Source organism: Miscanthus floridulus, chromosome 16 (assembly GCF_019320115.1).
Source record: "Miscanthus floridulus cultivar M001 chromosome 16, ASM1932011v1, whole genome shotgun sequence".
Lineage (NCBI taxonomy): Eukaryota > Viridiplantae > Streptophyta > Magnoliopsida > Poales > Poaceae > Miscanthus > Miscanthus floridulus.
In genome coordinates this window covers 13510844-13525914 of record NC_089595.1, presented here as the reverse complement: position 1 = coordinate 13525914, position 15071 = coordinate 13510844, and the positions used below count along the sequence as shown (strand labels likewise).

At 41.8% G+C, this 15071-nt stretch overlaps 1 protein-coding gene across 2 annotated transcripts; it reads left to right on the top strand.

Moving 5' to 3' along the window:
* Window positions 1–8301: 8301 nt before the first annotated feature.
* On the top strand, window positions 8302–14650 carry LOC136513674 (putative disease resistance protein RGA3). Of its 2 annotated transcripts, XM_066507638.1 has the most exons (3): window positions 8302–8539; window positions 8913–11901; window positions 14149–14650. In XM_066507638.1, exons 1-3 carry the CDS (start codon window positions 8367–8369, stop codon window positions 14209–14211), a joined length of 3225 nt encoding a protein of 1074 aa, XP_066363735.1. In that variant the 5' UTR covers window positions 8302–8366; the 3' UTR covers window positions 14212–14650. The 2 variants fall into 2 exon arrangements, with proteins under 2 accessions (XP_066363735.1, XP_066363734.1); XM_066507637.1 differs by lacking the exon at window positions 14149–14650 and having other exon boundaries at window positions 8913–12609.
* Window positions 14651–15071: the final 421 nt, after the last annotated feature.

Here is a 15071-nt window from a genome sequence, read left to right as displayed (position 1 = left end):
GCCCGCACGCAAACTCGATTCGCCGCTGGCCGCGCTTCCATGTGGGCGTACGTGCGAGCATGCCTCGCCGCCGGCCGGGCCTCCGCATGGGCGTACGCACGCGACCAGACGCCTCACCGGCGGCTGCGCCTCCAAGCACGCGAACGCACGCGCTCGCCTCGTTTCTGGCCACGCCTCCGTCGGCGTCCGCACGAGCACGCCTCGCCGCCGGCTGCGCCACCGCGTGCGCGTGCGTGCGAGGACACCTCGCTGCCAGCCTCACCTCCGTGCATGCGAACGCGCCCACATCCAGTTGATTCCTCGCCGCATTGTACCATCTCCGGTCACTGACTGGATAAGGATGGCTGGAGATAGACAACGAGATATGGATTATTTTTTGAAAGGCAAATCACATATTCATTAGACATAACATTGAGGCAAATCGCCTGCAACAAGTTCACTTACAAACTCAGGGCTTCGGCTGGTTAACAGCTCAGTATCAGATGATAACATACAAACTCCATAAGTAGCCAAAGCATCAGCTACGTTATTACAACACCCGCTACAATTTGAGATAACACATGATGAAAATTCAAATCGCATTATTTGTCGGGCTTGTCGTATGAGGCCACCAACACCACTTCGATCAATTCCATTCGCAATAAGAGCAGAGGCCTACACAGAAGCGTCTGTCTCTAGAATGATGTGTGGCATGCCCCATTGTGAAGCAAAAAGCAAACCTTTGTATGCCGACATTGCCTCAGTGTGTAGAGCTGAAGCTGCATAGTTGATTTTTTCAGCCCCTGCAGCAAGCAACTCACCATGATTATTCCGCACAACAAAGCCCTAACCTCCTGTTCTTGTTTTTGATCAAAAGCTCCGCCAATATTAACTTTATATATGTCCGTAGGTGGTGGCTTCCAATTATCTTTAGTAGCTTGAATTGATTTCTTCTCGGACACGTTTAGTTTTTCAAACTCCATTTGAAAGTAATTGACATAATTATTAATTTCGTCTGCATTTAGCATCCTTCCCCCGTCATTGGCCTTGTTCCTCGCTGACCACCACCTCCGAAGGAAAATTATAACCTTCAATTGAGTATCTTTTTCTAGCTTCCAGATAATATTGTAGGTTTCCCATGCCGAAACACAATTCAACAATTGAATCCTGATGTGTTCCATATTCATTAGACGCCAGCATAGTTTAGCATACTTACACTTGAAAAAGAAATGCCCGCTATCCTCATCAAGCCTTGTACAGACGGGACACCTCGTGTCAATGACAACTCCACGCCTTGCTAAATTTCTTCGTACCGGTAAACTGTTATGAGCAAAATGCCACATAAACATTTTGACTTTGTTAGGTACGTTGAGTTTCCATATTATGTACCATTCGAAATCACTGTCATTTGTTACGGTCCCTGAAGTAGAAGCATCCAACCAGCCAATGTGTCTCTTCTTGCCACTGCAACCTTGTTGGCAAATTTGACAGAAAATAAACCTTTTGCATCAAAGTACCATGCAGGCCAATCCTAAAAAATTTCAGCAATTGGTATTCTTAAGATCTCATTTGCATCTTCCGACCAAAATGTTTCACGAATAAGTTGCTCATCCCATACACCTGTTACAGGTTGATAAGCTCACTAACTTTTATTAAGAGGTTAGTTCCCTTAGGTGTAGCCGGCTTTCTTGTCAACCGTTGAGGGATGATTCGATGAGTGTAAGAACCATTGACTTTAATCTTATATGAGACCGAGAAAACACATTTCACAATACGTTACACCCATCTATGATGAAAACCCATCCTCCTCATCATATTTTCTAAGAAGGTTCACTCCACTCTATTGTAGGCTTTACTCATATCAAGCTTAATAGCAGCCAACCCTTTTACCCCCTTCTTTCTAGAATTCAAGTGGTGAATTAATTCGTAGGCCAACAAAACATTATCTGTAATTAACCTTCCTGACACAAAGGCACTTTGAGAAGGGGAAATAATCTCAGGTAAAAAAATTCTTAAGCCTATTGACAAGCACTTTTGAGATAAGCTTATATAAAACATTGCACAAGCTAATTGGCCCTAAATCTTTCGACATCTTTGATGAGTTCGTTTTAGGAGTTAGAATAATAATTGTATCATTCCACCCATCAGGTAGTGGCCCACCATGAAGGACATGAAATACTTCTTTTTTAACACGCTCTCCAATGAGAGACCAGAATTTCTTATATGCGCTCGCGCTCGTCGCCGCGTGCTTTGCTGCCGCGCTCGCGCTGGCCGCCGCTGCTCGGTAGCAGGCTTTCTCGCTGGCCTAGCTCCTCCGGCCACCGCAGGCTTGGACCCATCCGCTGATGCAAGAGGAGAGAGAGAACAAGAAAAGGATGAACGGGACAGAAGCGTTGTTGATTGGTTACGTTTTGTCTAGGACCCACAAAGTAAATGTATGGATTGTGAGGTGTAGTTTCCAGTCGTGGATTTCAAGAATATGGAAACTACATTATAGTTTCAGGTTGGGAGTGTCCTAATTCATTTGTAAACTTTTATTGCTTGCTCCTAAAATTCTAGCTCGTGTGGGGAGAACGTTTGATGAACTAGTTATTGTCAATTAAAGTATATATATATATATGTAAGCATTTGAAGTATTTTGCTATCGTTAATTCTTTTAAGTTGTCCATGAGATACCTTTGAAATTATAAAAATTAGTTGACGTAATTAGAAGCTAGGTTTGAAAAATAGGCGGGATTTATTTGGTGGATTAATCACACTGATGGAAAGTTTATAGTATCTAGTGGGCACGGATGCATCAAACAAGGGCCATGACTAATGGCTTGATTAACAGAAGGATTCTCTCCACATACAGCATCAGCACCGTCATAAAAGTATATATGAAATAGAATTCTTCAACTTACAGTGAATTTCCCATCAACGTCGACTGCCATGGTTTACTCATCAAGAACAGATTAGACTACCTCAACCATCACACATATACCAGTGTCTCTACAGCTCTGCTTTCCGATCCTAGTTTACACGATATTCAGTTTTTTCAAAAGGCACAGTACAACTTGACTGTAGCCTAGATATTTAGTCCAGAGTGAAAAATTAACCCACGGTACAAATAGGCCAAATTTATTATGCAGAAGCAGTCGTTTTCGCTTACCAAGAAACAACTCTGACTAAATATATATAAAAAATATTAATATTTATGGTACAAAATTAATATCATTAGATAGATCTTTGAATCTATTTTTATAATAAATTTATTTAGAGATACAAATGTTGCACATATTTTCTACAAATCTAGTCAAACTTATGGCACGGAAAGAAGACAAATATTTAGTTTAAATTAAACTCTATCCCTAACTCTCAATTACAACTCAAACCCATTTATAACTAAACCGTACCCATATATTCGATACATGCATAACTGAAACCATTTACCTTGTTAGAGCGTCTCCAACAGACCATCTCATTTTCCTAAAAGTTTGAGATAAAGGAGTCTCAAAATATAAGAGATGGGTGCTGCAACAGTTCTTCTCCATTCCTCTCTTGACACATGGGACCTACATGTCAGTAGGTTACTATTTCTCTCTCTTTTCCTTCTCTCCTCTCTTCTCTGACGACGTGACAACGCGAGTCAGCTTGACGATTGAGGGCGCCTTTAGTTCACAAAATGAAAATTTTTGGATGTACGTTGGATGTTTTGGGATATCGAAGGGGTTTTCGAATACTAATAAAAAAATTAATTACATAGCTCGTCTGGAAACTGCGAGACGAATTTATTAAGCCTAATTAATCTGCCACTAGCACATGTTGTTTACTGTAGCACTTATGGCTAATCATGGATTAATTAGGTTTAAAACATTCGTCTCGCGATTTTCAACTAAACTGTGTAATTAGTTTTTTTTCGTCTACATTTAATACTCCATACATGTACCGTAAAATTCGATGTGATAGTTTAGGGTGAAAATTTTTGGGAACTTAACATTGGCCTGAGTGTGCGTGCGTGGAGGACGAGCACGACCGACCACGAGGCAATGCGAGAGGCAAGCAGCGCGACAAGACAGCGCCTGGGACTGGGGCGCAACGGGTGCTGGCCAGCGAGGTGGGCATGGGCGGAGGTAGGTATGTGGCAAAGGTTTGGCTGTTGCCATACCTGAAATTTGTACAAAAGATTACTAGTATATTATGTATATATACGTGAAATACACATAAATGACCGTTGTACGGCTGGATCTAGTGTCTAGCTAGTGCCTGGTGGGCCTGATGGAGTGATAAATTGGTGATCAATCATCTACATAATCTTTGTTTAGTAAGGTATTTAAAGTGACAATGCTTTATTTTTTATTTCCAACTTTTTTTGAAACAGATTTCCATTTTATTGCTGATTAGTACGTACTCATTGATCTTTATGATTCCGCCAGAGCTCCTCCGCAACTGGAGGTGGGCGAGGCCTGGTGAGTGGTGAGCGGTGAGCGGTGAGTGGTGAAAAAAACGGCCTGTGGACTATGGTAGGTAGGAAAGGGGACGGGTGGGCAATCCCCTTTCTCTTGTTTAGGGGAGAGGAAGATTTGGGGAGAGTATGCTGCAAGAAGTAAGCTGAGAAACACAAGATGGATTCTCTCCACGTACAACATCAGTACCGTCATAAAAGTATATATGGAAAAGAATTCTTCAACTTACAAATAATTCCTACTCGTTTGGATCCTTAGAATTGAATTTATTCTAATAAATTATAATTTAGGCACATATTAGTCGAGCTAATATTGTTGTATATATAATATATTTGCGTATAATTGTTAGCTATGCAAGGAAGATGCTTATAAGTTGTATTTCTTCTGTAGGGAAGCGAGTTGAAGAGCATGCTATAAGATGCAGATTATAAGTGATCTATAGAATCCATTTCCATTTTCCACCCTATGAATTTGATATAGGCTTATATGTGAATTTTGAGAAGTTGTGGAATCTCAAATTCCAAACCAAATAGGCTAAACTACTAAGTAGATTCTAGTTCCTCTAAAATGAAGGGATGCAAACGGTCCTCGGTGAATTTCCCATCAACGTCGACCGCAATGGTTTACTCATCAAGAATAGATTAGACTACCTCAGCCATCATACACATAATTTATTATGTAGATATTGTCAGAAGCCATGACATCCGGACGCTCAAACCTCCCACCGAAGGATACATTATATATAAATTAAAGTATGATTTAAAGTCTATCCCTAACTTTAGAGCATCAGCATCGGTTGAGTCGATTCTATCCGGAAAAAAGGACAGCTAGGTCAGGTTACGAATGAGTCGATTTCTGCGCTTAAATAAACTAGTGGGTCCCATTGTGAATAAACAAAACTATGGCTGGCCTGTGTCCGCAGCTATTCCTTCCCATTGCCAAATAAAAAATCATTTTTCTTTTGCTATCGCTCATCTCACAAGCAAAGGTGCGGTCCAGCCTCCTTTTTTTTTATCCGTGTGAGTCGATTCCGCAGACGAATCGATTCATTCTCTCTTCGGATGAGTCGACTTCTGCAATGGTGATGGGTCGATTCATTAGCTCACCACTATAGAAGCTCTTACAACTCAAACCCATTTATAACTATCGGTGTTTGATACTGACGGCTAAAAATTAACACTATGTTTAGGTACTAATTAGAAGAACTAAACGTGAACTAATTTCATCCGCAGGGTTTTAGGCAAGAGTTTCTTTGACATAATGAGTGGGATGGAGGCTGCTTTAGCATCTTCAGTGTTGAAGGTTGCAGGTGACAAGCTAGTTGCACTGTTAGCTACCGAGTTTGCTGCCATAACCGGTGTAAAAAGAGATCTCTCCGAGCTCCAGGATATACACACAGATTACAAGGCTGTCGGCAGCACATGACAGAGCAATACAGAGTGAGCCAGAGTCTACCTGGGTAGTAAAATTGAAAGATGTGAAGCTTCCTGAAACAACTTTGACTAAATATATGTTAAAAAATATTTATATTTGTGGTAAATAATTAGTATTATTGAAAAGATCTTTGAATCTAGTTTTTTAATAAATTTATTTGGAGATGTAAATGTTGCACGCATTTTCTACAAATCGAGTTAAACTTGCGGCACGCACACCAACACCGACAATTATTTAGGGACAGAGAGAGTATGCTACAAGAAGTAAGCTGAGAAACACAAGATGGATTCTCTCCACGTACAGCATCAGTACCGTCATAAAAGTATATATGGAAAAGAATTCTTCAACTTACAAATAATTCCTACCCGTTTGGATCCTTAGAATTGAATTTATTCTAATAAATTATAATTTAGGCACATATTAGTCGAGCTAATATTGTTGTATATAGAATATATTTGCGTATAATTGTTAGCTATGCAAGGAAGATGCTTATAAGTTGCATTTCTTCTGTAGGGAAGCGAGGTGAAGAGCGTGCTATAAGATACATATTATAAGTGATCTATAGAATGCATTTTCATCTCCCACCATATGAATTTGATATAGGCTTATATGTGAACTTTGGGAAGTTGTGGAATCTCAAATTCCAAACCAAGTAAGCTAAACCACTAAGTAGATTCGAGCTCCTCTAAAATGAAGGGATGCAAACGGCCCTAGGTGAATTTCCCATCAACGTCGACCGCAGTGGTTTACTCATCAAGAATAGATTAGACTACCTCAGCCATCACACACATAATTTATTATGTAGATACTGTCAGAGGCCATGACATCCAGACGCTCAAACCTCCCACCGAAGAATACATTATATATAAATTAAAGTATGATTTAAACTCTATCCCTAGCTTTAGAGCATTAGCATCGGTTGAGTCGATTCTATCCGGAAAAAAGGACAGCCACGTCAGATTACGAATGAGTCGATTTCTGCGCTTAAATAAACTAGTGGGTCCCATTGTGAATAAACAAAACTATGGCATCTAATTTCATCCGCAAACTGTGTTCCAAAGGTTCCCTAAATCTTTTAAAAACCATTTGGCATCTAAGCGACTTCTGTAGCAAATTTGTTATTCGAGAGCTTTTGTGAATATATATCACATATTCAACAAGTTATCCATCCAATTCGTGTCAAGAATCAAAGAGGCAAAGATGTCAATGACTACTCGATCAAATGTGCGTGTACGTAGGGTGCGGGGTGCCCCATATCAACATGCAGAGTAGAGAAACCATATACGTACATATATACCTGTGTAGTATATATAATTAATTAATTAATAATATTGTTAAAAACACACAGGCGCAAAAGGGGTCGGAGGCCACGCGCACGCCGATGCAGCCGAATCTTAAGAACCTCTAAAGCAGAAGATTTGGGCACTGATAGTTATATTTCCCTCACCGTCATTACATTGGCACTCCTCCTTGCCTGCTAGCCAGCCGCTACACCTTTCCAACTTTCCCACTTTATACTCTCTCACACTCTCTCTCTCAAACCGTCACAGAGAGAGAGAGAGAGAGAGAGAGAGATGCATGATTAGCAGGAAGGATTAAAGGTACCTGTAGGCTAAAGCAAGCTTGTGGTTGGCCACTTTAACTAATGATGAATCTATGGATTACGCTTGATGTTGCTGAGACTAGAGACTAGTGTAGTAGTGCGTGTGTGGGCCGCTGAAGCTAGCTACTCGGGAAACAATGCAACAAACAAAAGGCACGCACGCAGGCGGCCGCGAGTCTATCCGTGGGGCACGCGCAGCTCTACCCTTTTGGTTTTGGTTTTGGTCCTCGGGCCGGCCGGCTGATGAGGCATGCAGGTAGCTTTATTAAAGCCAGCCAGCAGCTCTAGCGCTGTGATTGCATTGCATGCACCCGGCCGCTCGCGGACTAATCCTACTATATAGCTAGTCTGTCTGACGAGCTCGTCTGTGTTCGTCGTCAATGATGCTACTAACCCCTGTCTTTAGCCGCCGACTAATAGAAATAGTATACTGCTCGCATGCAATCGCAAAGGTGGCTGTAGGTGTTGACTACTGAAGTCGCTTAGATGCAGACAGCTAAAAATTAACTACTGAAGTCGCTTAGATTCCAAATGGTTTTTAAAAGTTTGGGGATCTATTGGAGTTTATTTTTCTTGCTTAATTAATCCTTTCTATAACAGTTTGTAGGAAAAGAGGATGGATTTTCCGGATCCACCGTAGTAGATGCTCTTGCCACGCGATTTCTGAGGCGAAAAGCAATCATGCTCTCAGTGGCCGCCGGGGACCGGGGTCCACCACCCCAACTCACAAAGCAAAGCATCGTCCGGTCCCCAGTCGCAAATCAAGCGCAGTTGAGTTTAGGTACTTAATCTGCTTTGGTTTAAGCCCAACACAACACGCACAATCTAATTCCTCACATCTCCTCCCGCTTTCTCCCCTGGTCAGATCTCCTCACGTTTTTGCTGTCAATCCTAGAATTTCTTCGATGACCAACTCACACTTTTTGGTGTCAATCCCAGTGAGCGTCAAGCATACTGATCAAAGGCCTCCTTCACCTCTTTCACAAGAAGAAGAACAAAAAGCCCTCCCTCATCTGGCGGCATCAAAGTGTCATCCTGTCGTTGCTCTACTGCTGCTACTGTGTGTGTCCTTCACCTGGTATGCAAATTAATTTCCCATTCTATTTTCACGCCGATCGGTCTAGTAGATCTATTTTCCTGCATCCAAACGACTTTCTGTGTTACCCATATAAGATATTTGACTCCCAGAAAAGCGGATACAGTTCGAAACATATACGAAATATAATCTGCAAACCACTAATGTTGTCACACGTCCGATCTGGGGGTGACAAACTCTCAGATATTTTGTCGGCCGTTCATTTATTCCAGAGTTGAGAATTATTATTGGAACATTTCTGCCCCCACATTTCCTAAAAAATTATTTTCCTAAAAAAACATTACTGCTGCCACCTAACTAGTTTTGGACTTGCGAAACTCAATTGTAACCGCTTGCTTCTCAATTTTATCCGCAGGGGTTTAGGCAAGAGTTTCTTTGACATAATGAGTGGGATGGAGACTGCTTTAGCATCTGGAGTGTTGAAGGTTGCAGGTGACAAGCTAGTTTCACTGTTAGCCACTGAGTTTGCTGCCATAACCGGTGTACAAAGAGATCTCTCCGAGCTCAAGGTTATACACGCAGAGATTACAGGCTGGCTGTCGGCAGCATGTGACAGAGCAATACAGAGTGAGCCACAGTCTCTCTGGGTTGTAAAATTGAAAGATGTGGCTTATGACATTGACGATGTACTACAAGAAGTCCAGCTAGAAGCTGAGAAACAGAAGATGGAAAGAGATGATGACAAGAGTGGTATAGCTGGCTGCTTCTGTGCAAAACCAAAGACATTTGCATTCCGATACAAGATGGCTCATAAGATCAAGGCAATCAAGGTGAGATTTGCTGCAATCGTCAAGCAAAGAAGTGATGTCAATACTTTATTTCCAAGGGATGAACATGTTGGTACTGGGTACAGGACAGTTGGAGAGATGTCCTGGTTGAGCAAGGTTCCAGAGTCCAAAATAGCCCTTAGGGATCAAGAAAAGGATGAAATCATATCTAAGCTTGTAGAATGTAATGCTGGAGAGAACAGCATGATAGTTTCTATCGTCGGATTAGGGGGGTCAGGCAAAACTACTTTGGCCAAACACATTTGCCATGACGTCAAGATAAAGGAGCACTTTGGAGATGAAATATTCTGGGTCCATGTGTCTCAAGAGTTTGATGTTCAGAAGCTCATCGGCAAGCTATTTCAAACAATTGTTGGAGATAATTCAGATCGTCATCCCCCGCAGCAAATGGTCCAAAAAATCTCCGAGAAGTTGAACAATAAGAAGTTTCTTCTTATCCTTGATGATGCTTGGCATGAGGACAGACATGACTGGGAACAGTTCATGGTGCAGCTAAAATGTGGCACACCTGAAACAAGGATTATGTTAACCACTCGTGATCGAAAGGTTGCAGAAGCTGTGGAATCAGGATATACATTTGAGTTGGCATTCTTACCAGAGTCTGAGAGTTGGAACTTATTCCTGAAGGGTTCTGGGTGGGCAGAGCAAGATTTGAGCTCCGATGATGTACAAGTCGGAAAAGAGATTATCAAGGGATGTGGTGGGGTGCCGCTAGCAATTCAAACTCTTGGAGCAGTCCTTCGTGACAAGAAGCAAAAAAGTACGTGGAGGGCCATAAGAGATAATAATTTATGGAATGTTCAGAGTATAAATGACAGAGTGTTTGCATCCTTGAAGTTGAGCTATATTCACTTGGCAGATGAACTGAAGCAGTGCTTTACGTTTTGCTCCATATTCCCGAAGGGCTATGGAATCCAGAAAGATCGTTTGATTGCCCAATGGATAGCTCATGGATTCATCAATGCAATGAATGGAGAGCAACCCGAAGATATCGGAAGAGACTACTTAGATTCTCTTGTAAAAGTCAGGTTTCTTCAGAAACCTTATGAGAGCTGGGATACTGATATATACAACATGCATGATTTGATCCATGATCTCACTCGACAGATACTAAAGGATGAACTGGTGACTTGTGTACCAATTCATACAACAGAAAAATTTACTCATAATAGATATTTATCTTTGACTTCATTCCCTGAGAATGTTGACAAGGGATTATTTGACAAGGTCCGTGCTCTATATATCTCTGAAAGTAAGCCATCTTTTGATACCACAGTGAAGAATAGTTGTTGTATGCGCAGTGTTGTTTTGGACTATGCAATTGATACTCCGTTTTCACTATTCATATTACAGTTTGAGTATCTTGGGTATCTTGAAATCCACAATGTTAGTTGTACAACAGTTCCAGAAGCTATCTCAAGGTGTTGGAACTTGCAGTCACTCCATTTTGTTAACTGCAAAGGTTTTGTGACATTACCTGAGTCCGTTGGAAAGCTTCGGAAGCTAAGGACTCTAGAGTTGCGTCGGGTTACTGATCTTGAGAGTTTGCCTCAGTCCATTGGTGACTTTTATGTTCTTCAGTCCTTGCAACTATATGACTGCAGCAAGCTCCGAGAGATACCAAGCTCTTTAGGTAGAATTGGAAACCTATGTGTACTTGATATAAAGTTTTGTTCATCTCTGCAACAACTACCGTCAGACATCATTGGGGAGTTCAAAAACTTGCGAACTCTGAACCTTTCTGTCACCAAAGTTACCATGCTACCTCAATGGGTTACATCGATTGATACTCTAGAATGTATTTGCCTCGGGGCATGCAAGGAGCTACGGGAGTTGCCTAAGGGCATAGCAAACTTGAAAAGGCTTGAAGTTTTGAACATAGGGGGTTGTAGTAAACTGTGCTACTTACCATCAGGGTTGGGACAGCTGACCCATTTAAGAGAGCTGGGATTGTTTGTTGTTGGGTGTGGTGCAGATGATGCGAGGATCTCAGAGCTAGAAAACCTTGATATGATAGGTGGTCGCTTGGAAATTACCAACCTTAAGTATTTGAAGAATCCAAGTGATGCAGAGAAGGCTTGCTTGAAGCGGAAGAGTAACATACGAGACTTGGTGCTGAACTGGTCTTTCAGTGATACCGAAGAAGAGTTGGTATCAGATATGGAACATGATTGGGGTGTGCTGAACGCTCTTGAACCACCATCGCAAATTGAGCGCTTGGAAATCTTTGGTTACAGAGGCCCCTGCTTGCCAGGATGGATGATGAAGCAAAATGATTCTTCATATAATGAAGATGGCATAATGCTGAAGCAAACTATTGCATCCCATTTTCTTTGTTTAACTAGGTTAACGCTAAAAGGATTTCCAAACTTGAGGCATATGAGAGGATTTGTTGAGTTGCCTTCACTGAAGACCCTTGAGCTGGACGAAATGCCTAATTTAGAGGAGCTGTGGACTACATCAAGTGGTTTTGAAACTGGGGAGAAGGAATTGGCAGCACAATTTCTTTTCCCTGTCCTGTTCAGGCTAGAAATACGTGGCTGCCCGAAATTAAATGTGAGCCCCTACTTTCCACCATCGTTGGACCATATGTCTTTATCCAGAATCAATGCGCAGCTGCTATCCACAGGAAGGTTCTCCCGTCAGCTGCCCAGCATGCATCGCCTCAAGAGTCTAGTGCTAATGGAAGTTACAGGATCATCATCTGGCTGGGAACTGCTGCAGCACCTCACTAAGCTGAAAGAGTTGGTAATTTACTGTTGCAATGACCTGACACAGTTACCAGAGAGCATGCGGAACCTCACCTCTCTCGAGCGTCTCATCATCTGCGGATGCCCCGCCGTCGGCACGTTGCCTGACTGGCTTGGAGAACTGCATTCTCTGCGACGCCTTGAACTGAGTACGGACGATTTGAAGCAGTTCCCAGAGGCGATTCAGCACCTCACCTCGCTTGAACATCTCCGCATTATATCAGGTCCTGCACTGACGGTGCTGCCGGAGTGGATTGGACAACTCTCTGCGCTTCGTGAGCTTCGTATCGAGCATTCCCCTGCCCTTCGATACTTGCCCCAATCCATACAACGCCTAACTGCTCTTGAGGAATTGCACATTTATAGTTGCCCTGATTTGGCGGGACGTTACAAGCGAGGGGCAGGGCCCGACTGCCACCTTGTCAGTCACATTCCTAGGGTGTACTGTAGGGAGTAATTTGATTTGGAGGGATGAGGAGCACATGTGTACAGAGTTTGTATCTATAATGACGATGACGATGATGATGATGTTGTTTCTGGTGCACGCAGTGTAGTTACACACTGCCACCTCCGCTCCCTTGCCTCATTTCCCTGTTCATCCACAGCGAACCTTTTGTGACCGTCCGTTCAAACAGCCTGTTCGTTTGGCTGTGGCTTGTCGTAAACGATCGTAAATTTTTAGCCAGAACAATATTTTTCTCTCACACAAAACAGCCAGCAGTACTCCTTCACGAACCAGCAACGATACGAACCAGCCAACCGAATAGGCTGAAAGATGCTGGCAACGGATGCCCGCCACGTGAACGCCCCTCCCACTACCAGCGCCGCCCCCGTCATCCACAGCATGACTCCCAGTCCCAGTTTAGAAAACCACATCGCCCTAGGATTATCATACATTTGTAAAATATCCAGTTTCTTACGTCTTGACCACTGACCATGTGTTTGTTTTAAGCCCATTAGATTATTTCGTGCGATATACACGCGGTTAATATTCAGTACTTCCTGCTAATGCAATGGGATCACCTTAAACATTGCTATAATGTGGTTCGAAGCCAATTTTAAGCCTTGAGGATAACTAGGCTCAGATTTATGGACGCGTTTACCATTTCCTGACTGTGCAACATTCCTTTTTTTTTTTTGATGTGCACAGACAGGCACCAAAGTATTAGGCACATAAATCCTTTTAAGCACTCAGTGATATTATGGACTGCCAGAAAAGCAGTTTTGATGGTCCAAGCCAAAGGCAGTTTCCATGGTTGTAGCCAGGGTTAGTTACCACTTACCGGTTAATGCAACAGACTTGCACAGGGGTTTACAAAGTTATTATTCCTGCCAAAAAAAGCCAAAAAGGTGGTGTGTTAATTACTCTTAACATCAGTTGTTTCCAAGGATGAGCAAAACGATTGTTTTATGCTACCAAACTTGATGTTTCGTCCATAAGTTCCATTTTACATGATGCGCATTGATTGCCTTTGTTATTAATTGTCACGTCATTATCTACTTACATGAAGGATTTTCCCCATGGTCATGGCCATCCTAAGAATTGTTCATTGAGTGAGCTTCTATGATTTCGTATCAGTTGCTCCCATCATTATCTAATTTGAGTTACCATGGCCTATAGTTCTTCTTACCTCATAGATTTATGTGAACCTTCCCCTGTATGTGCCACCATATTATAATAAAAATGATATACAAGTCTATGTCTATGGGCTTCAGCGATTTTGACCATTCTGAATTTGGGGTTGTTCTTACTGCATGTACCAATCCTGCACCTCAAGTTTGTCCTTTCATTGTCCCAAACAAAAAAGGCCCTTTGAGTCAATTCCAATTACGCTACTTCAATTCTCACTTCGCAGTTAATTTTTTCCATACATTTTATTTCTTGATCCAGGGAAGGAGGAACTTGAGACTTCACATATAATTGGTTCCTCATGAACTGTGACTCATTGCAATTTCTATGAAAGATAACTGATATACTCGGATCTCCATATTTCTGCCAACCTTTTGGTTCTTAGGTTCAATTGTTTCAGAAATTCTGTGTGCCATATTTCAGGCTTCCTGTCAAAGATTATATAAGAATGTTAAGCTGTTAACAGCAAAGGAACGGGAAGAATAGAGGAATCGGAATTTGGGGCAGAAGCAGAGCAGGAGGCTGGGGAACAGACGAGGTGTGCTTGTAATATATATTTGCTCTCAGGACATTCACACAAAGCAAAACAGCCCGTCAGAAACGAAGACTGAAGATGGTGGTTTATGAACTGGACATGGCCCGTCAGAAACAAATGTTGCTGCAGGTCCATTCATACTACAACTTTGGACCACTCTCTCCTTTATGATCTCCCAGTACAAATCTGACCATGTACGTTGGTGTTAGCTGCTTACTGTGTCCAGTTGGTCTGTCATTTATGGATGTTTTTTCTATTTTAGTTGTCCTTGTTGTTATAACACAATAATCCTTGGATGCAACGATTACTGTCAGTTGGTTGCCTATCTCTTGCTGTCAAGATGGAGGACTCATTATCGATTTTGAAATATAATGTAACAGTTGCGGCTCATTCATGGATGTGTTGCACTAAAATTTGCCTTTGTATGTGTACGAAACATGTGTTTTCTACGTACACGGCCTACACTCATTCTAATAACACTAATAATGTCTTGATAGCCCATTGGTTTGGTTGTTTAGTCTAGAGATCCTAGTTGAAGTTAACTTTTTTTTTTTTACTTTTTCTATGAGATAGACAAGATAGGCTGGCATGGGAACAAAATATTTGATGTATTTTAAAATAGGAGGACGTAGGAGGCTATGTTGCCCATAATTTTAGTAACTAAATAACAAACTAATTGCAAGTTTAGTGAGTTCAATACATATATATTTAGCGGGTTCAATTTAAGTTACAGGATATGAATGTAAAAAGATAAGAAATAAAACTAAGAGATGATGCTCATTAGTAGACAAAAATAAAAAGTTTGTACGAA